Raw genomic sequence first — 20412 nt, 5'->3', positions numbered from 1 at the left:
AATTATTCTAAATAAATGTCTTTTTTAAATATTCAGTGGTAGATATTTTTTTAAACCTTCACAATTTTATTTTAACAATGAATTAAAAATCATAGTGCTGCACTTTTAGCTGCTGTATTGAGATAGGATCACACTTTCCATCTGCTGGATCAGGATCTGAATCTGGAGACACATGAAGCTCTTTGGTTCACATTATTAAATGATGAAATATTGCTGTGTTTGTGTTTAATTCTTTGCTTTCTCCATAACAAACACTGACTACACTGTCCCCTGTGGTAAATTTGGTCTAGAACCAGCCTCTAAAGAAAACAGTAAAGACCATTTTATTTATATATATATACTGTATATATATATAAGACCTGCTGGGGGCTAAGCAGCCCTAAAGGTCAGATCCTAGAATCGCCCCTGGCTTAAACTGAAATCAGGCTCAGTGACAAAGAAACGCGCTGTTGGACAGTTTAAGTTGAATTTCAGTGGCGCCCCAAAGATGGAAGTTTTAATGATAAAAATAGTTTTAACTGCATGAAAAGATCATATTCGTCCCACCCTCTGCTTCATGGTGTTACCTGACCGTTACCTGTCAGGAATGAAGCGAATCTAAAGGGCTGCAGCGCCACCCAGTGGCCGTAAGCGTACTTCAGGAAGTACAGCGTCCAGCGGCTTGAAGTAGCGGCTTCAAAGGTGAGTTCTGGTTCTGGTTCTGGTTCGGTTTCGGACTCCAATAAAGACACACCTGTGTGTTTTATTGAGTACGGACGCGTTTTCTGGGGCGTTTAGGCGCGTTCAGGTGCTTTTGTGTTGTTTCTGTGGAAAGTGAAACTAAAACGTTGGAGCAGGAACTTAATTTTAGACAAACACTTTATGTTTCACCGCTTAGGGTTTTTTAAAAAAAATGTAAAAGCCAATACTAGTACTACTACTAGTTATGAAAAAAATCATTTTACCGGGTGTGTTGGCAAAAAAAAAATGCAGTAATATGTTCTGCTGGCTAGTTTAGGATAGTTGAACGTGTTGCAGCTGCTGTTCCAGCTGCTCGAGGAAAACTTCAGAAATATGAGGCTAAAGTTTCTAATCCTGTTAACTGGAATAAAACATACTTAATGTATGGATGAGAGGAGCAGGGTTGCCAGATCTAACAGTTTTCAACCTCATAACATGAAACCCACCCAACTTAAAAAGAAACTCAAACTCTAGTGAAACTCATGTTAATAACTGAATAATAAATCACACTTAAGTAGCATCTTGTGTTGCTATGAATGTTGTGCCACACAGCCATAAAGTTACCTAAAAAAGAAGTAATAAATTGTTTGTATCATGACTTTTATTATCAAAATAGTACCACAAAATATTGTGATAAAATCCTAAGCCCATATCGCCGCTAATACTCCATTTACTAATCAGTGATCATGTCACATTCAACATATTCTGATATAACAATTTAGAAAGAAATTTCTTCTAAATATTTTCTAAAAATTCCCAAATGTGAAAAGAGGCCCACATTTTCACAACCCGCCCAAAGTTGTTTAGCAGCAGGAAACCCACCCGATCCGGCAACACTGGTGAAGGGTCAGAACAGGCTGGACATGTGGAAAAATGAAATGTTTTCTGCTCCGTCTTCTGCAGGTGAACATGGACAGTCTGCAGGATCATGACAAAGTGTTGCGGCTGGTGGAGAAATACTGCAACCTCAGGTCACCTCCAGTGGCGTATTTCCAAGGACCAGAAGAACCAGAGAGGCCTTCAGCCCCGTCACCCCGCAAACCATTAGTAGATAAAACATTGATTCTTCGAATACCCTCCTTGGATATAGAGTCTGACTCCTTAGATCGTTCTGGGTCTGCAAAAAAAGGTCAGAAACATTCTCCAGAAGCTGCTGAGTGTTCATGCAGCAACCTTTTACAAAAAATAAATCATCCCAGATGTTTCCAGCAGTTGTCTGCTTCCTATTGGAGCAGGTAGCACCTATGTATGACTGTGTTTCCATAGTAACATGGTTTTAGATTATTTTTGCTATGAAACTGATTATATTTTAAAAAGAAAAACTTTGACATCTGTAACGAAACTTCGGATTGCTCCACAGCCCAGAATGTCCCGAGGCAGCTGGCGAAGATTGCTGAGTCGGCACCGATCACCGAGCAGAACCTCCCGACACAAGATGGTGAGACTGTAAAAAAAAAAAATACCCTCAGCTACCCGGACAGTAGCTGCACTTTTAACCGATTCTCTGGGATTTAACAACACCACCACAGCTAACTCTGCCCTTTTCCTGCTGCTAAAAAGCAATAATATTAATTTACAGAACTTTTCCAAAGGTTTTATAGTGCTACAACACAAAACAATCTAAAAATCAACTTACACTTTAAGCCTAGTTCTCACGGCACAATACACTTCTTGTGCTAAACACAATTACTGACTATTTTTCTTGAGCTGGTTAAAAAAGCTGACTTAATTCAAAAAACAAAACAAACATGTAGATATTGTCTGTATGTTCAGATAGTGCCATTTTAACTGTGAAGAGAGACTACTTTCTCCATATATGTTCTCTTCTGAATTAAAGAAATGTTAGCATTTTTTCAGGTTGCCATTATGGATTGATTTTAATTCAACATATTATTAATTTATGTACCTATGGTGTAACATTACTGATATGTTATGTGTGCCCTGAACGCATCCAAAAACACAAACACACTGTATGCTAATGATAGAGCTATGTAGGTATTGATTGCTATCCTGCTGTAGCCCTGCTGCTTGGTCAGGTGTAGTTATGACCTTGGCTCCTCCACCGCGAAAGTGCACCTTAATTTGGCTGCATCCTATTCTAGTTATTTCATTTTTTTCATCCCTTCGTTTTTAATGTTCTTATAATATCTACAACAGGCTTCAAAAAGTACCTAGCTTCAAGCTATGCTACCTAGTTATCAGTTAATAAGTTGATCTAAAGTTAGATGATCTTATCCATCAATTAACGTTTAATTTAATAAGTCACCTTCTTAAAAAAACATAGTTTTCTGTTGCATAAAAGGGTAGTAAAAACTAACATTGTGAAACCTAAGAAGCTAATCGAGTTTTTATGTTTCTAAACACAGCCGCATAAAGTGCATTTTCCATCCATCTCTCTTGTTTCCACCGTTTCTCTTTCTCATCCGGCTTCAGCCATCTTTGTTTCTGTATCAACGGCTGACCAGCGGCGTCCTCTGCTGGATAGGCGGCCGAACTGCAACACTAAAAAAAAAGGTGTAAGGCGGACGTTATTAGTTAATCGATTAGAGCCCATTTTAATCTAATAAACCATTAATCGACAATTAATCATAAGTCAATTGTTTGCATTCCCACTACCTATCTTTCTTCATCATGAAAATGTATAGAAGAGGCTCAACTTATTCTACTGTTTATTTTTCTTAAATTTGTTTTGAACCAGAATCTGAAAGTGGAAATAAATTTCAAATTTTAGTGTTATGAAAGCTAACAAAATCAAACATTTTATGTAGTATATATTTGGAATATCGTTTTTTGCAGTTCTAGATTAATTTTATTTTGTAGCAACGGGGGCAAAAGTGTCTCTTTGAACGGAAAAGGTTGCTGATCCCTGGTCTAGATGGAGAAGGTTCTGATCGGTTTCCTGTGTTGCTGCAGAGATCATCCAGAGACTCGTCGAGCTGATGATAACACTTGGAGATGACATTAATGTGAAGGTGTGTTCTGAACCAGAACCAGAACCAAAACACAGGACCAAACTCTGTTTTAACCACAGTTTCTTTTCCCGCTCAGCTCCAACAGAACCCGGCCCTGCAGCAGCAGCTCCAGAACCTGGACTACAACCTGTTTGAGAAGCTGACGTGCATCATGCAGAACCTGGTGGGGCCACCGGGCCAGGCGGCATGCCCAGACAGTCTGGTCCAGAAGCAGAGGATCGCCTGGGCCTTTGAGGTGACCAGCAGACTGTCCTCCGTCACTGTGGTCCACCGCAGGGCGATACAGAACTTTGGAGCCCGATACATCGCAGAGAACCACGCTGGATGGGTCCAGCAGCAAGGAGGCTGGGTAAGAGGGGTGGTTCTGATCCGGTTTGATTACTGAAATTAATAGCTGTCTGTGCATCCATTGCATATTTGTTAAAATGAAATAATATTGAACTTATTTTTGCATTGATTAGTCCCTCCAGGATTTTGTGATTTATTTTTTTTTACAATTAAAAGCAAAGATTTTGACATTTTGCAACATTTGTGCTTTGATATGACAGTAAATGTGACTTTTTGTTACTTGCCATATCGATTGCTGACAATAACTTAATATCTAGAAAATCTGATGCAGTAGTGTCATAAAAATAAGAAATACTGCCACCTGCTGGTAGGAGTTAGCATAACTTACACACAATGTTTTTGACCATTTTTGCACAAAATTTGTAATGAACTAGCAAAAAATGCAGGCATCTGTTGATTTTGCGTGAATTTGAACAAAAGACTTGGAGATACTGATTGATGTCATTTCTAAAGGGCCACATAAAAACTTACGGCGGACCAAATTTGGCCCCGGGCCTCGAGTTTAACACGTATGTTAGAATAACAGCTTTTAGGAGCAGGAAGCAATCAGGAGAGATATTTTCTCCAACCTCAATCTTGTCCCAGATGTTCCAGATTTTGATCCAGTTGAGACATTTCCTAACAGTAACTGTGTTTTTTTCTACAAAATGGGTTTTTCTGTGAATTCGTCTCTCTCTTTTTTTTTTTTTTTTTGCTTTATTTAAAATTTAGTTCACTCTGATCTTGTTTCTCTGTGTCCATCAGGAGGAAGCTTTTGACTGAACAGCGGATATGTCAGACGGAGAAAAATAAACTGTGAACTACGTGAAGATATTTATTTTTTATTATTAAGATATTGCTCTGAAGGTTTTGAAATAAAATCAAAGTGAAAGAAAACTGATCATCACAGCTGGAATCATTTAGTTTTTTTTTTGTTGTTTTTTTCATTTTTGGGGCATTTCTGTGATCAGAACCACTGTACTCATAAATGAGCATAGTTATACATAGAAATAAATGGAGTTGTGGGGAAAATGAGGAAAATATTAATTCATTAAAGAGACACAAATGCATTTGTAAGTGAAGGGAAAAACAAAAAATATATAGTTTTAAAATCAGTCAAATTTTACTTACGTTTTAAAAAATATAATCTACTGGACCTAAGCTGAAATAATAAAAATAAATGGCAATTATGTCATAAAACATGAGGTAAAAATATCCCTTTTTAATTAATTGTTGTGTTCATTTAAAAATAAGTTCCTGCAGTAGATTTTGTTGAAATAACTAACTTTTTCACGTATGTAGCTCTATACAAATTTTGTTTAGCGAGAGTAGGTCAAAGATAAAAGTAGCTCACGCGGCCGTAAAGGTTGCTGAACTTTGACCTAACTCATAACTCCAAAACGTTCTGGTCCTCTGCATTTGGACTGTGTTGATGCTATCTGAGGTGAAGAAAAACGAGTTCTCCTCAGCCACCATGTTGCCAAACCTGTCAAAATGCGTGAGAAAAGTTACAGCTTGCGTGTGACAACTCTAAGATCCAAAGATATAAATATACACACCCTCAGAAGCAGCTGCTGCCTCAGGCTGAAGCCAATTTACTGCAATAACGGTCCGTGTTTGCACTTCCGGTTGCTGCTACAAAATAAAAGCCTGAAGGGTCGCTAGCATAAAAGTTTTTTAATTAGTTTGGATCTGGGAGCTGGTTGTGAGTTCAATATGTATTTATTTGAACTATAATAAAGCATTGTTGTATTTTTTTTATCTTGTTACTTTATTTTAATCTTGTGGCACCTGTAGTTTGAACCAGAGGTTATTATTATGATTAATATTATTTCATGGGGTTGCTGTGGTGGCGCAGGGGCAAAGCACAACCGAGGACAGTGGTCGCATGTCTTCCCCCTTTCTCATTACCCTGTTTCCTGTCGAACTACTTTCAAATAAAGGCCACTAGAGCCAATAAAACCTTTAAAAAATAAATTATTTCATGTCTGGAATTGAATCGGATCGTGGACCAGTGAAGGAACCTGAAAATCATTACAAGTTCTGGATCATCTGGAGATTTAACTGTTTCAGGTCTGCAGCGGATTTATGGTTGACTTTTATTGCGAAGGGACCGGTAGTAAACTTCCGGTCAGTGTCTTCTCCTCTGTAGCTTGATGTTCGGTTTGATCCTCCGTGGAAATCCAGTTGTGGTCCGGAACTTCGGGCGTTATCGATCCTTTTCCAGAGGGCTTTCATCGAACCGACACCGGTTCCTGGTTCTGTTCGGTTCTGTCAGGGTTATTTTACATCATCATTGACTCAGAGCGGAGCACGCGGCGCACAGGGTCCATGCCGGACCCGAACTTGGAGCCGATCCGGGATTCAGGTGAGTGTCAGGTCTTACCTGTTACTACCGAGGTTCGGTTCTTATCGGGATCAACTAGAACAGGATCCAGCTGATTTTCCTGAAGCAGATTGTTTTGGACCTGACTGAGATGCGCCAGTTAAACCAGAACAGCACCGCTTCATCCGCAGCAAATTAATTTATTGGAAAATAAATCGGTTTGATTTTGATTACAAGACAAATAAAAAAATTAGAAATTTTGAAACTCAGAACATTTCCAAAACTCGGAACACTTTCGACTTTTCAAATACAGAAATATTCGTGTTTTTTTTTCTTAAGATTTTACACTTTTGAACTCAGAAATTTGAAGTTTTTCTAAAATATTTCTGAGATTAATCTCAGAATTTCTGAGTTGTTTGGCGGAAATTTACACCTCCTTTTTTCTACCTATAATGACCATATGATTTGGATAAAATAGAAAAGTTAAATAGAAAATCTTAAACTGAAAAATCCGACCTCATTATCAACTAGAACAGAAACTGAAACTCGCATATTATACAGAATCATCACGCCTTGTGATACATTCCAAACTCTTATTTATTGTAATTTTAATGTTTATGGTTTACAGATAGTAGAAACACAAAATCGCGTCTCAGAAAATGAGAATATTCAGAAAAATAATATTATTGGACACTTAAGGCACCTGGGTCATCCATCTGCGCCCTTATAAGCAGCCACAGAAAGTCATTGCTGAAAAAGTTGATTAGTTCTGTTTCCAAGCATATTCACAGAAAACTTAGTGGAAGGAAGAAGAAGAGAGAACCTGTTTTGAGTTTCAAAAGTTGAAATGTTTTGACTTTTCAAACTCTGCAATTTCCGTAATTTTTCTATAAAGTTTCTGAGATTTTGGCAAAAATTTGATCTTCCTTTTTTTAATGGTCTCCAGTGGCCCCAATATGTTGTTGTACGAGGAGAAGCGGAGAGGAGCAGAATCCATGTTGGGTGCCATATGGTCTCCTGGTTCTGGTCCTCTGGGTTTTCTAAAGTCAACACAACCGTTCTGGTCCTCTGGGTTTTCTAAAGTCAACACAACCGTCCGCCAGGACATTTTAAGGAGCCTCATGCTTCTTCTTATATATTGTTTTTGTTAGATAATTTGTCAGTTTGATTTCAAACTGATGAACTTCTCCAGGTTCCTATCAGGAGAAGTTTTTCCTATCCTGTTTCAGAGTAATAAACTCCTGCAGGAATCCTCAGAGGGATCATCTCTCCCCAGCTGACTTCCTGTTTGTCTCAGTGAAACACGATCCGACCTGTTGCTGGGGTCTTTCATCGGACCGGCGGCGTCATGGTGACCTGCAGACTGTAAACATGTTGATGCAGGGCTGAGACCTGCAGAGACTCGGGCCGAGAGTCCGAGTCCTGCCATGATTCAGCTATATTTTTTACCACAGCTTTCTAACTTCCAGAAGCCCAGATCGGTTCTGTCTCACTTCCAGAGACCATTTTTGGCTGAAAGGCTTACTTTTCAGAAATCTTTTCGATCAACTAATGATTATTTGATCAGCGGCCTTTTTTTTTAATACTTATACTTAGATTTCTCTTAATGGTAGACAGTCTTAAGGAGCCTATGATATTCAAAACAGAACCGCATAAAGTGTGTTTTCACCCCACACCGGACTCCATTTGGACCTTTTGCGTTCTTGTAACCCCTCCACCATCTTTGTTTCTGTATTAAGGGTTCTGCTTAAGCATGACCAGCGGCGCCCTCTGCTGAATGGAGGTCAAACTACAACACTAAAAGAAGGTGTAAGAGAATGTTATTGGTCAATAGATCAGAACTAATTTTAATCTAATAAACAATTAATCGTAAGTAGATTAATTGTTTGCATCCTTAATCCATCTATCACAAACCTGCAAATATGCAGGTAACTGCAATGATTGTGGATGAAGGTTTTGATCTTCTGCAGAAGAATTTGAGAAAAATGGTTGTGGACTATATTCTGGAATAATACGTAAACCGCCTCTCCTGCTGCAGGAAAGACACTGTGACCAAGAGAGTCAATAAATCCCGGATCAGGTCGGATTTTATGGGATTATTAAAATAAACTCGATCCTGCAGAGCTGCTGTTGTGGGTCAAAAGGCTGTTAATTATTGAATGGAAACACTTCCATTTCCTGCAAGGAAACCTGATGACCTCATAAGCCACTTAAATAGCGAAGAAAACAGAAACTAGGAAAAAGACTCCAAAAATGTAACATTTTTGACTCAGAAATGTCCATGTTTTTCTAAAAATAAAATCTAAGACTAGTCTCAAAATTTAGGAGTTTTTTCTCGCAAATTTTTGACTCTTCAAACTCAAAAATGTCCAAGTTTTTTTCTCAAACATTTCTAAGATTAATCTATTTTATTTTTATTTTTGGCAGAAATGTAGTCCTTTTTTTCTGTCTGCAACGGTGCTAATATGCTGTTGTACAAATAGCACAATGCTATCCGCCATTTTATTTTTGCCATTTGTCCAGATGAATAGTATAAATATGCAGCCGTTCGTTCTGCGCTTTCACACGTCCGACTGGAAATGTGTAAACTAGCTGCTTAACCTGAGTCTCAATAAAAATGTAACAATTTCACAGAACATTGTTTTAAACTCATCAAATTGTTAACACTGACATATTTCTCCGTCATCCGTGACTCTGCTTTATTATCAGATTTTTGTGACCATTGTTGCTCCAGAGATAAAACGTTCAGATTTCCGAGTCAGGAATCCTCAAGCAGATTAAGGCGGTTAACAGCTGCAGGTTGCAGAAGCGATCTGATTTCACCTCCTCTGTTTCTGTGTTTGCGGATAAAAATAACCTGAAGCACTCTGATCTATAAATATGTCCCAGCTGGGCTCCACTCCAAGCTGACGGAGCCACAGGCAGGCGGGAGGAGGCCAGAGGATCTATCCGACAAAACGCTGGAAACATCCTCAGAGAGTTTAGGAGCAGTTTCTGGGATACACTGCAAAATACAACATTTTTTGGTGTAGTTTCTAATGGAAATATCTTGAAATAAGACAAAACTAACTTACAAGTAAATTTTAAGCAAGGTAGGAGCTTGTTTTATGTAAATAGTTTCTTCATATTGATGAAAAGTTTCACTGGCTCATTATTTAACTTAAAACATTTGAAAGATGTATTATATTTGATTGTTAATGGGAGTATACAGACTCTTAAAAAGGGCATTTATTGAAAGAATAACTCAATCAGAGCAGTAAGTAAGCAAAAATTGTAAAAATAAAAAAAAAAGTGTAAATTTATATACAGTATCTATACATTTTGCATTTAAGATAATAAAGAAAACGTACACTAAAGGATTGCTGTTATTGAATTTTAGGTATAGGTATTTATTTTCTAATTTAAAAAAGAAATTGAATTATTTCTTTATTTGCATCTTTTGATGTATTTATAATATTGTATAAAAATGTTTAAGAAGTTAAATAAAAAATCTGCAAGATGTGTCATTGCAGATAATCATTTGAATAATTGATTAATCGATGACTAAAATAGTCGCTAACTGCAGCTGTAGTGACCCAGGTGTGACCTCCTGTCCTCAGGTTCTGTGGATGATCTGGAACCAGCCTGTGGGACTGCAGGGCTCTGTGAGGAGGATGAAACCCCTCCGCTCGCGGCCTCGCCTCTGTTGGAGTCTGCTTCTCCTGGGAGTCGGGTCGCTGCTGCTTCTGGTCGTCCTGCAACATCTCACTGACTCCGTGCAGCAACAGAACCCAGGTTGGCTTTGTTGGGTCGGCTGGTCTGGGGTCAGTCTGAGTGAGGCTGTGAATCTGAAACTCCTTCTAGTTTGTTAAAAGATACATTTCCTGCTCCTTCCTCTGTCTGCTCATCATCGTCTAATTTATTAACCATAGTCTAATTTTTAGGACTAAAACAATTAATCAGAATAATCATGATTATTGGAATAATCATCAACTAATTTAGTAATAAAATAATCTTTAACTTACAGACTCAATTGCTGAAAGAACAACATTGTTAAGCAGGAATTGAGGCAAAAATATGCAAAACATATTTTGCATTTAAGATTAAAATAATCTTTGTCTTCCCAGAACTCTTGAAGTAGCATCATGTTAGCTTCACCTTGTTCATATCCTGTAAAAATCGCCTATTAAACACCTTTTGCTATATTAATTAATAAAATAATCAATAGATAAGTCCTCCACTTTATTGATAAGTTAAGCAGAAAGCTCTGAGTTTTTCACATGTTGAAGTTTGAAGTATTTTTTAGTTACAGGTTTTGCTACAAATTATCACTGAAGGAATGCTCTTATTGCATTTTAGGCAATAAATATTTATTTTCTCATGTAAAGAATTAGTTTATGTGCATCTTTTAATGTATTTCTAACATTGTGCAAAAAGGCTGAAATAAAAATGATTTTTAAATATCAGATTAATCTTCAGAATAATTGATTAATTAGAATAATTGATAGATTAATTGATAAATAAAATAATTGTTACTTGCAGCCGTACTTTGGGCAGTTTTGCCCAGAACCTCTTAAGCTCCGTTGGGTTCTAGATTTCTCCAGAGACATCAGATGGGATTTAAATCTGGGAGTCTATGTGCAGAAATACCCCAGGCTAGGATTCAAACCCAGAACCTTCTTTCTGCCCCCATATAAACAATTCTGGCAGCTATGTAGCTGCAGAGCCCTCACATGTGATAATTAAGCACTTCTGAATTTTAAAAGCAGAGATTTAACGACTTAAAGGAAGGATGATAGTCCAAGGTAATCTAGAAACTGCAGCAGAGGTTTACGAGCTCTGTAAGTGGGCCGGGTGGAGCTCAGAGTTTCTACCTGTAATTAAGCTCCAGCTTCACCTGAGTCCCACTCATTAAGTCCCTCTGTGGAGTTGGGCTGCGTCCATGACAACAGTGATCATGGTGAAAGTAAACAAAGTGTTCCTGCTGCATGTGTTACAGTCTGCAGCTACGATAAACCTTGGAAGATGGCGGATATTAGTCTAAAACTGCAGCTCCGGATGCATGACTGTGATTGGTCGGCTGCTGTTTCACCTGTGTGATTTAAACTGAAACTGATGGGGTCAAGAAATCTGCCTGCCTGGTTTACAGAGAGCAGAAAGTCTGGACTGGTTTTTAAAACCAACCAACATGTTAACGTCTGGACCTGATTCTAACTCCTTTACTTCCTGGAACAGTCACTCACTCTGCAAAAAGACTAAATCTCACCAAAAAAGTGATTTTGGTTTAGTTTCTGCTGCAAATATCTTAGTACATTTGTAATAAGACAAAACTCAACTTGGCAGCAAGAAACTGGAGCTTGCAAATTATGGTAAAAAAAAAATATTTGCACGAGAAACTACCAAAAATACTCGGCTGAGTGGAGACAAAGCTTGGGGCCAGACGATATTTCAGGATGGAGTTAAGTCTTCTGGAAGATTTCTGATCTATTTCTGTTTCTTGCTCTGTGTCTCTTATGATTTATTAAACAAAAAAAAACAAACTACAGCAGCTCCGTCCAAACTCTCCGATGTGTTAACTTTGGTGTTTACAGAAATATGAGGTGTGAAACTGATGAGGCGGATTGACCACGTGATTGTTGTTGTTAATTGGATCAATGGAGGGGAAAATGAAGGTGTCGGGTCCTCTGGGATGAAATAACAGCAACCCGTCACTTCCTGGTTTGCTTTCGCAGAGTCACATGAAAGTTCCTCTCATGTTCCTGCAGCACTAGGGTCATGACCTCATCACAGAGTGAAACTGAAACATGTGGAGCTGAAATATATCAACAGAATACGGTGGCCGACAGGTGCAAACAGTGCAGCAAAAATTAAACGAGCTGCAAACACTTGAAAAACAAAAACAACGGAAAAGCGATGCAAACAAAAAAAATGCTGAAACAACAGAAAATAGAAGCAAAACCTTCAATCAACGAAACACCAAATGCTGCAACTTCAAATAAAATGCAGCAAACACAAAAACTCTGCAATCACAGAAATAACAGCAAAAACAACTGCAAACAAACTCCAGACCACTAGGGGGAGTCGAAGAAAGTAGCAAAATATGTGGAATATATTATGTAAAGCAGAACGTGCAACAGAGGGCTAATACATGTGCATCAGAATATGTGCAACAGAGTACAGGGCTGCTATATGTGCATCAGAACATGTGCAACAGAGTACAGGGCTGCTATATGTGCATCAGAACATGTGCAACAGAGTACAGGGCTGCTATATGTGCATCAGAACATGTGTATCTGTTAGAAACGTGGGAAAAAACATGCAGATGAAACATTTGAAGCAGAAATGTTTTCTGTTCCAGATGTTGCCCCTCCATGTTCCATCTGCACATGTCCAATAGAATATGTGTAGCTGAAACATGTGGAGCTCATACAAATAAACACAACAACTAAAGTAGAACATGTGCAGCAGAGTATAAGGACTAAAATGTGGATAGAGCATGTGAAGAAGAAACATGTGCAAAAGAACATGTGCTATGGAATATATCTAGCAAATCATGTGAACCGAGCACATGTGGAGCAGGACATTTAGAATAGAACACAAATAGCAGGAAATATCAAATACACAATGTAGAGCAGAACATGTGCAGATGGAAGAAAGAATATGTCTAACAGAACATGTGAACCCGGCACATTTGAATGTCAACTTCGAGGTTGATATTCAATCTCGAAGTTTAATGTGCACATTTGAAGCAGATAATATGTGCAGTTGGAACATGCGGAGCAGGTACAAATTAGTACAAAATGTGAAGAAATTGTTAATTGGAACATGTGCAGCGGAAAATGTAGAACAGAAATTGTGACGCTGCTACAAATTAATCTAACATGTAGAGCAGAACATGTGCAAATTAATATTTATTAGGATAGTTTCCAGCGAAGTGGTGACTAATCTTCCTAACTGAAAGAAAAATAAAACATTTCAACATTAACGTATAGTAATTAATAACATAATTAACACTTATCACAAAATTAGCCAGATGTCACATTTTACAAATTACACACATAAACTGAGATTTAAATATAATTTTAAAAAAGATTTCAATGCTCTTTTAAAATAAAATGTGTTTTTTAAACCTTACTATTCCTTTCCTGAATATGTAGACAAGTAACAAGTTTATTTTTTTACAGTTAATTTTGTCTCATAACAAAATCTAGTAAATGATTCAGGTCTCCCTGTTTATATACGAGTAAATTATACAGCAACATAACATTTAATGGGCCACAAAGCATGTAGAATAGAACATGTGAAGCGAAATATGTGGAATAGAAAATCTGCAGCTGTAACATAAGGATGTGTTGTTGGTCCAGTTCTGTTATGAATATGGTTCCTGTGGATGGTTCTGGATGATTCCTCCTGAGGATTTAAATTGTTCTCCGCCTTCCTCATCCCCTCCATCCATGTTTTATTTATGGTCGCCTCATGAATATTTGAAAATCTGCCAGTGTGACTGAAAAGTATCATGAGAGAGCTTTTAGAGGATGTGCGTTGTCACATCACTGAGGCAGCAGAACCTCTGCAGTTTCATCTTTATTTAACCAGAACGGCTCACTGACACCAAACCAGAACCAGACAAAGGCTCCGTCACAGAGATATGAAGAGCTACAGTTAAAACTCAGACATGTTCAACTCTCTGTTCTGCTGTTTCAGGTGTTCCTGTCCTTAAAGCTCCTTTATGGCCTGATCGGAAGGTAAGCATGGCGCCACAGCACCACCTGCTGGACACATGCAGCATTACAGCAGCAACAGAAACACGTTTCCTTTGTATTTTGCTGATAAATAAACTGATAAATGGTTCTATCTTTATGTTTCTGGGGGAATGTTGACATTTTTGTGAATTCGTACGGCAGGATGCTGAATATCTGTGCAACCTAAATATGTATGTATGGAGTATTAGGGGCATAAAAAACTTAAGAAAAATAAATAAGATTGAAAATAAAGTAGCATTACGAGAATAAAGTCAAAATAATATGAGATAGAAGTCGTAGTATCATTACAATTTTATTATTAAAATTATATGATGACTTTAATCTCGTATAATTTCAACTTTATTTTCGTACGACTTTATTCTCACATTACTTCATTCTCATAATGACTTTATTCTCTACTATTTCGACTATTTTCATCAAATCTGACGCCACTCCATTTTTATTTACATTTCATCCTGAAGGAAGTTGCGCTCTGTGTCTTCTTCGTAGATTTTTGTGTTGTTTCCTTCAGTGGTTCTTGGTGCAGCGCCACCACAGGCGAGGAGGGGAACGTTTTTTTTAAGGGGTTTAGTTCATTTGATAGTGAAGTGTGAAAATGAAGCGTAGTAGCCGAAAATGTAGCAAACGTTTTAATTTTAGTCCCAAATCGAACCGAGTCTACAGGACTATCAGGTGTGAAAACTCCCTCAAGTTCCTGCTGCAGTTTCACTCTGGTTCAGAAGTTCTAGTCTCTGCTCTTTATTCTGGTTCTGGTTCTGTTCTGTGTTTCAGGTTACATCCTGGCAAACTGAAGACATCCCAGCAGGACTTTCCCCCAGCTTCCCGCCTGTCCTCCATCTTTGTTCTGACCCGTTGCTGGGCAAGAAGCAGCCCGTCACTAAGTGCCACAGGAAGCTGCTGCTGAAGAGCGCCCCCTTTGGAGGTTCTCCGGAGCAGCAGTCTCGGCGGCGCCAGCTGAACCACGTCTGCTCCGGGTACCAGCCGGTCCACCGGAGGCGGCAGGTCAGGCTGCAGCAGGTGTCCCAGCTTTACGTGGAGGACCGGTTCCGGCTGCTGTACTGTGAGGTGCCGAAAGCCGGCTGCTCCAACTGGAAAAGGGTCCTAATGGTTCTGGCAGGCAGAGCCCGGTCCATTCAGAATATTTCTCACGATGCAGCTCATTACAGCAACCAGCTGCGGCGGCTGGACAGCTACGATTGGGCAGGTATCGCCGAGAGACTGCGAACCTACACCAAGGTTCTGTTCGTCAGGGAGCCCTTCGAGCGGCTCGTCGCGGCCTTCCGGGACAAGTTTGAAAGTCCGAACTCCTACTATCATCCCGTGTTCGGACGGGCCATCATTTCCAGGTACCGGGCCAACGCCACAAAGTCGGCTCTGAATACTGGCGCCGGCGTCACGTTCAGGGAGTTCGTTCAGTACCTGCTGGACGCGCAGCGACCCGTTGGGATGGACACCCACTGGGAGCGGGTCGGCCAGCTCTGCAGCCCGTGTCTGATCCCCTACGACTTCATTGGGAAGGTCGAGAGCCTGCAGGAGGACGCCGACTTCCTGCTGCGCGGCATCGGCGCTCCGCAAAACCTCACCTTCCCGGACTTCAAGGACAGGAACCCGCAGGCGAATCGGACCTCGTCCAGAATCATGCAGGATTATTTCTCCCAGCTGAACCGCACGGAGAGGCAGAAGGTGTTTGAGTTTTATTACAGGGACTACCTGATGTTCAGCTTCCCCAAACCGTTCCCTGACCTGCACTGACTTACACCTTAAAGGAACAGTATCATGTAAAATTGACTTTTTTTTTAAAGGTTTGCGTCATGTTATAATGTTATTTCCTCATCAAAATCAAACCTGGCAACCATTCAGCTGTGCAAAACACCTGGGTGGACCTAGCCCCGCCTTCAAGGGCGAAGCTCCTCCTTAGAGCAGCAGTTTCTACACTGAAAGTTCCAACTTTTAAAAAAATGTATTTACTAGATGTAATCAAATTAAAATCTTCAAGCTGAATTTTACATGTTTAACATAAGATATTAAATATATTTACTTGAATAAACTTAATTTTTTTTTTTTTTCAAGGTCTTTTTATTATTATTATTTTTTACATACACCACACACACAAAAAAAACAACAACAAAAACAAAACAGACAAACAAACAAAAAAAAACACACAAAAAAAAAAGACTGACAAAATTTACAACAAAAATCCCTCCCAACCCTCCTCTCCTATACCGGATCTACTACCCCAACACGAATACACCTTTTATTCATACATCAGCCGATACAAAGCACAGGTTTGCACACAAAGAACCAATATTTGACCTTTACACAAAGTTATCTGCCGAAATATTCCCGACATAAGATATAAATGGCTGCCAGATGTCAAAGAATTTGTTTACAGATCCCCTAACAGTATATCTGATCTTCTCTAAATGAATGTAAGACATAACTTCTCTTAACCAATGTCCATATATTGGAGGATGAGGGTCCTTCCATCGAAGAAGAATGAGTCTTCTAGCCAGTAGAGAACAGAAAGCTAACACAGTCCTCTGATGTTTGCTGAAGGAGGACTCTGCTGGAGCCACCCCAAAGAGAGAGATGAGTGGTGATGGACAGACAGTTTGTCCAAATATTCCTGAAAAAGTGTCAAAAATGCCTTGCCAATATCTGTGTAACTTTGGACAAGACCAGAATGTATGTAAAAGTGTGGCTGGAGATTGTTTACAACGATCACACGTCGGATCCAAGTCCCTTTTGAGTTTGCACAATCTGTCCTTAGACCAGTGTAGACGATGTACTACCTTGAATTGAACTATAACATGTTTCAGACATATTGAGGACGAATAAATATTTTGAATAATTTTTTTGCCAAACTGTGTCTGATATGGACTCCTCCAAGTCCATTTCCCACTTGACCCTCAAGGAATCTAAATTGGTATCATTAAATGAACTGAGCAGAGAATAGACTCTACTCATAGAGCGTCTTGTTACAGACTTGCACATCAAAACCTCATCAACAAGAGAAGTTGGTGGATGTAAAGGGAAACATCCAGAGTTTGACATTACAAAATGTCTCAATTGTAAATACCTGAAAAACTGTGACTTGTGAATGTCAAATTTCTGTGTGAGCTGTTCGAATGAGGCAAACTTATTATCTATATAAAGATCATTTAGAGAAGTTATTCCCTTTAAACTCCAGGCATTAAAAACAGAATCCATTAGTGAAGGAGCAAACATGTGATTATTTGATACTGGAGCAGATATTAATAATTCCGTACTTTTAAACATCCTCCTGCACTGATTCCAGATTTTTATTGTGTGAGTTATAACCGGATTAGAAGTATAAGTTGAGATTGGTTGATTAAACGGTAACGGGGAGCAGAGTAAAGCAGAGAGAGAGCTAGCCGTAACTGAATTCCTCTCTAAAGTCACCCAAGTGGGAGCAGGATTGTCCTCTCTCAACCAGTACAGTAAGGCTCTAATATTAGCCGCCCAGTAATAATATAGGAAATTGGGAAGTGACAAGCCACCAAGACCATGGGGTAGCTGTAGCATCTTACAGCCTATTCGCGGGTGATTTTTATTCCAAATAAATGACGACAACTCACTATTTAATTTTGTAAAGAAAGTCTTGGTGAGAAACACTGGCACGCTCTGAAATAGATAAAGTAATTTAGGCAGTATTGCCATTTTGATTATATTGATTCTACCTCCCAAGGATAGAGGCAGAGATGCCCATGTAGTGATGTCTTTCCTAAGGTTCACCAGAAGAGGCAGATAGTTTGCTGTATAAAGATCTTTGTGACTATGAGTAATCCAGATACCAAGGTATTTAAATTTAGCAGGGCTAATTTTGAAAGGAACTGGACCCATATGCTGCACTTCCATTGGAGTCACAGGCATCAATTCACTTTTTTGAAGGTTAACCTTATAGCCAGAAATGTTTCCAAACTTTTGAAGTAAAATAAGTAACTCAGGAATACTAGATAAGGGATCCGAGATATAAAGAAGTGTATCATCAGCGTATAGGGAAACTTTATGTTCAGTGCCAAACCGATTAATACCTTTAATTTTGGGGCTGTTTCGCAAAGCCACTGCAAGTGGTTCAATTGCAATTGCGAATAAAAGTGGCGAGAGTGGGCATCCCTGCCTCGTCCCACGTTTCAATTCAAAATAACTGGATAGATTACTGTTAGTGCGTACTGCTGCCATTGGCAAGGTATATATCAACTTCACCCATGAAACAAATTTAGGACCAAAGTTAAACATCACCAAGGTCTTAAATAGATAGTTCCATTCCACCCGGTCAAACGCTTTCTCAGCGTCCAGCGAGATTAAAATTTCATTACAGTTGTGACTGGGCGGGGCAGAAGTATACAACACATTAAATAGCCGCCTGATATTAAAGAAGGATTGACGATTTTTAATAAAACCAGTCTGGTCAGGTGAAACAATTGTAGGGATAATCCGTTCGACTCGTTTTGCCAACATCTTTGTGAGAATTTTAACATCAGTGTTTAATAACGATATTGGACGGTATGAACTGCAGCTCAAAGGGTCTTTATCCTTCTTTAAAAGCAATGAAATTACAGCCTGACGCATAGACAGCGGCAATAAATGTGTGGCCAGGGACTCCTCAAAAACTGATAGCAACAGGGGAGAAAGTAAATCCAAAAATGTCTTAAAAAATTCTGCCGGGAAACCGTCTGGTCCTGGAGATTTTCCATTTTGCATATTTTTAATTGCAGAGTTAATCTCAGCTAAAGAAAAATTTATTTCCAATTCGTTAGATAGATCAGAACTTAGTGAAGGGATTTTAATATCTTTAAAAAAATCATCCAATTCAGTTGGGTTAAGTGAGGCTTCAGAGGTATACAGAGATTGGTGAAATTTGCTGAAACATAGACTAATTCCAGCATCCTCACAACATTTTACACCATGATCATCATTTATCGCTGAGATATCCTGTTTAGCTGAACGTTGCCGTAGCTGCTGCGCAAGAAGGCGTCCAGCCCTCTCACCATGCTCATAATAGCCACACCTAGATTTGGATAATAAATATTCGGCCTTTTGGGTAGATAAGATGTTAAACTCTGTCTGAAGTAACACACGTTTCTGAAGAGAGTCTTGTGTAAAAGTATGGGAGCATTCCCTATCTAATTGTAGAATCTGATCTGTTAACAATTTTAGCCGTTCGATACCTTTCTTCTTTTTGTTTGCACAGTAAGAAATGATTTGGCCTCTCAGGTAAGCCTTTAATGACTCCCAAACAGTGCTAAGTGGCATCCCAGGAGTCCGATTAATATCAATAAAAAACTTAATTTCAGAAGTAAGCATATCTACGAAGTTTTCGTCAGATAAAAGTATGGGATTAAGTCGCCAAGGACGATAAACTGATTGCATAACAGGAATGTTCAGTTTCATTATGAGCGGACTATGGTCAGAAACGACTATAGCTCCATATTTACATTCGCTCACTAAAGGTAAAATCCGTTTATCGAGGAGAAAATAGTCAATCCGGGAATAGCTCTTATGAACAGGGGAAAAAAACGAATACCGTCTTAGGGTCGGATTTCGAAAACGCCATACATCAACCACTCCATAAGTGTTAAGAAATGAATTAATTGACTGGGCAGATTTAGAGAGAGAGATCCTTCCCACTGTACTACGATCAAGGGATGATAGCACACAGTTCACATCTCCTCCAATTATAAGATTATGTGTTGAAATATTAGGTAAATTTGAAAAGAGCGTATTAAAAAATGTTTGATCATCCCAATTTGGAGCATATACCGAGACTAAAATAACTGGAAGTGCATACAGTTTTCCAACCACAATAACATAGCGTCCAGCAGCGTCCGTTTTAACACTGGATGCCGTGAATTGCACCTGTTTACCAACTAAGATGGCTACCCCTCTCGATTTAGATTGGAAATTAGACTGAAACACCTGACCAGACCATCGCCTACATAAATTTACACTGTCTGCTTTACACAAATGGGTCTCCTGCAAGAAAGAAATATTAGCATCAAGTTGTCTTAAATGTGTCATAACTTTCCTAAATTTCACTGGACCATTAAGGGATTTCACATTCCAACTCACACAATTAACTGGGTGACTGTTGATGAACCTATTAGTATTAGGACTGCTCATGAATGGTCAATCAAATGTAGTACAGTATCCACAAACCATCACAAAAAGGTAACCTGACAGAAGGCATACTCAAAACAAATAGATCCAGTATAGTCCCACCCCTCTCTCCTGAATAACCACGGAGAACCCAACAAACAAAAAATCCACACATTTGTGCTTGTACTGGGGAACTTAACTCCCT

General features: G+C 39.0%; 2 protein-coding genes across 3 annotated transcripts; both read left to right on the top strand.

Annotated features, from left to right (window-relative positions):
* The first annotated feature begins 619 nt into the window (after window positions 1-619).
* LOC114151539 (apoptosis facilitator Bcl-2-like protein 14) lies at window positions 620-4921 on the top strand. The gene is made up of 6 exons (XM_028028809.1): window positions 620-681; window positions 1624-1849; window positions 2081-2158; window positions 3634-3692; window positions 3769-4041; window positions 4785-4921. The coding sequence occupies exons 2-6, from the start codon at window positions 1630-1632 to the stop codon at window positions 4800-4802; spliced, it is 648 nt and encodes a 215-aa protein (XP_027884610.1). The 5' UTR covers window positions 620-681; window positions 1624-1629; the 3' UTR covers window positions 4803-4921.
* A 1238-nt stretch (window positions 4922-6159) lies between these two features.
* LOC114149756 (carbohydrate sulfotransferase 8-like) lies at window positions 6160-16038 on the top strand. Of its 2 annotated transcripts, none has more exons than XM_028025831.1 (4): window positions 6160-6387; window positions 9945-10119; window positions 14029-14069; window positions 14859-16038. In XM_028025831.1, exons 2-4 carry the CDS (start codon window positions 9954-9956, stop codon window positions 15837-15839), a joined length of 1188 nt encoding a protein of 395 aa, XP_027881632.1. In that variant the 5' UTR covers window positions 6160-6387; window positions 9945-9953; the 3' UTR covers window positions 15840-16038. The 2 variants fall into 2 exon arrangements, with proteins under 2 accessions (XP_027881632.1, XP_027881642.1); XM_028025841.1 differs by lacking the exon at window positions 6160-6387 and adding an exon at window positions 9351-9437.
* Window positions 16039-20412: the final 4374 nt, after the last annotated feature.

Source organism: Xiphophorus couchianus, chromosome 2 (assembly GCF_001444195.1).
Source record: "Xiphophorus couchianus chromosome 2, X_couchianus-1.0, whole genome shotgun sequence".
Taxonomy (NCBI): Eukaryota; Metazoa; Chordata; class Actinopteri; order Cyprinodontiformes; family Poeciliidae; genus Xiphophorus; species Xiphophorus couchianus.
Note: the sequence above shows the minus strand (reverse complement) of the source record. Positions and strands in the feature narration are given on the sequence as shown.

Coding starts and splice junctions, on each gene's coding strand:
- LOC114151539 (XM_028028809.1), top strand. CDS start 1,630: ATGGACAGTCTGCAGGATCATGACAAAGTGTTGCGGCTGGTGGAGAAA. Junction 1,850..2,080: donor TTCTGGGTCTGCAAAAAAAG/GTCAGAAACATT, acceptor ATTGCTCCACAG/CCCAGAATGTCCCGAGGCAG. Junction 3,693..3,768: donor GAGATGACATTAATGTGAAG/GTGTGTTCTGAA, acceptor TTTCCCGCTCAG/CTCCAACAGAACCCGGCCCT.
- LOC114149756 (XM_028025831.1), top strand. CDS start 9,954: ATGATCTGGAACCAGCCTGTGGGACTGCAGGGCTCTGTGAGGAGGATG. Junction 10,120..14,028: donor CGTGCAGCAACAGAACCCAG/GTTGGCTTTGTT, acceptor CTGCTGTTTCAG/GTGTTCCTGTCCTTAAAGCT. Junction 14,070..14,858: donor CTTTATGGCCTGATCGGAAG/GTAAGCATGGCG, acceptor TCTGTGTTTCAG/GTTACATCCTGGCAAACTGA.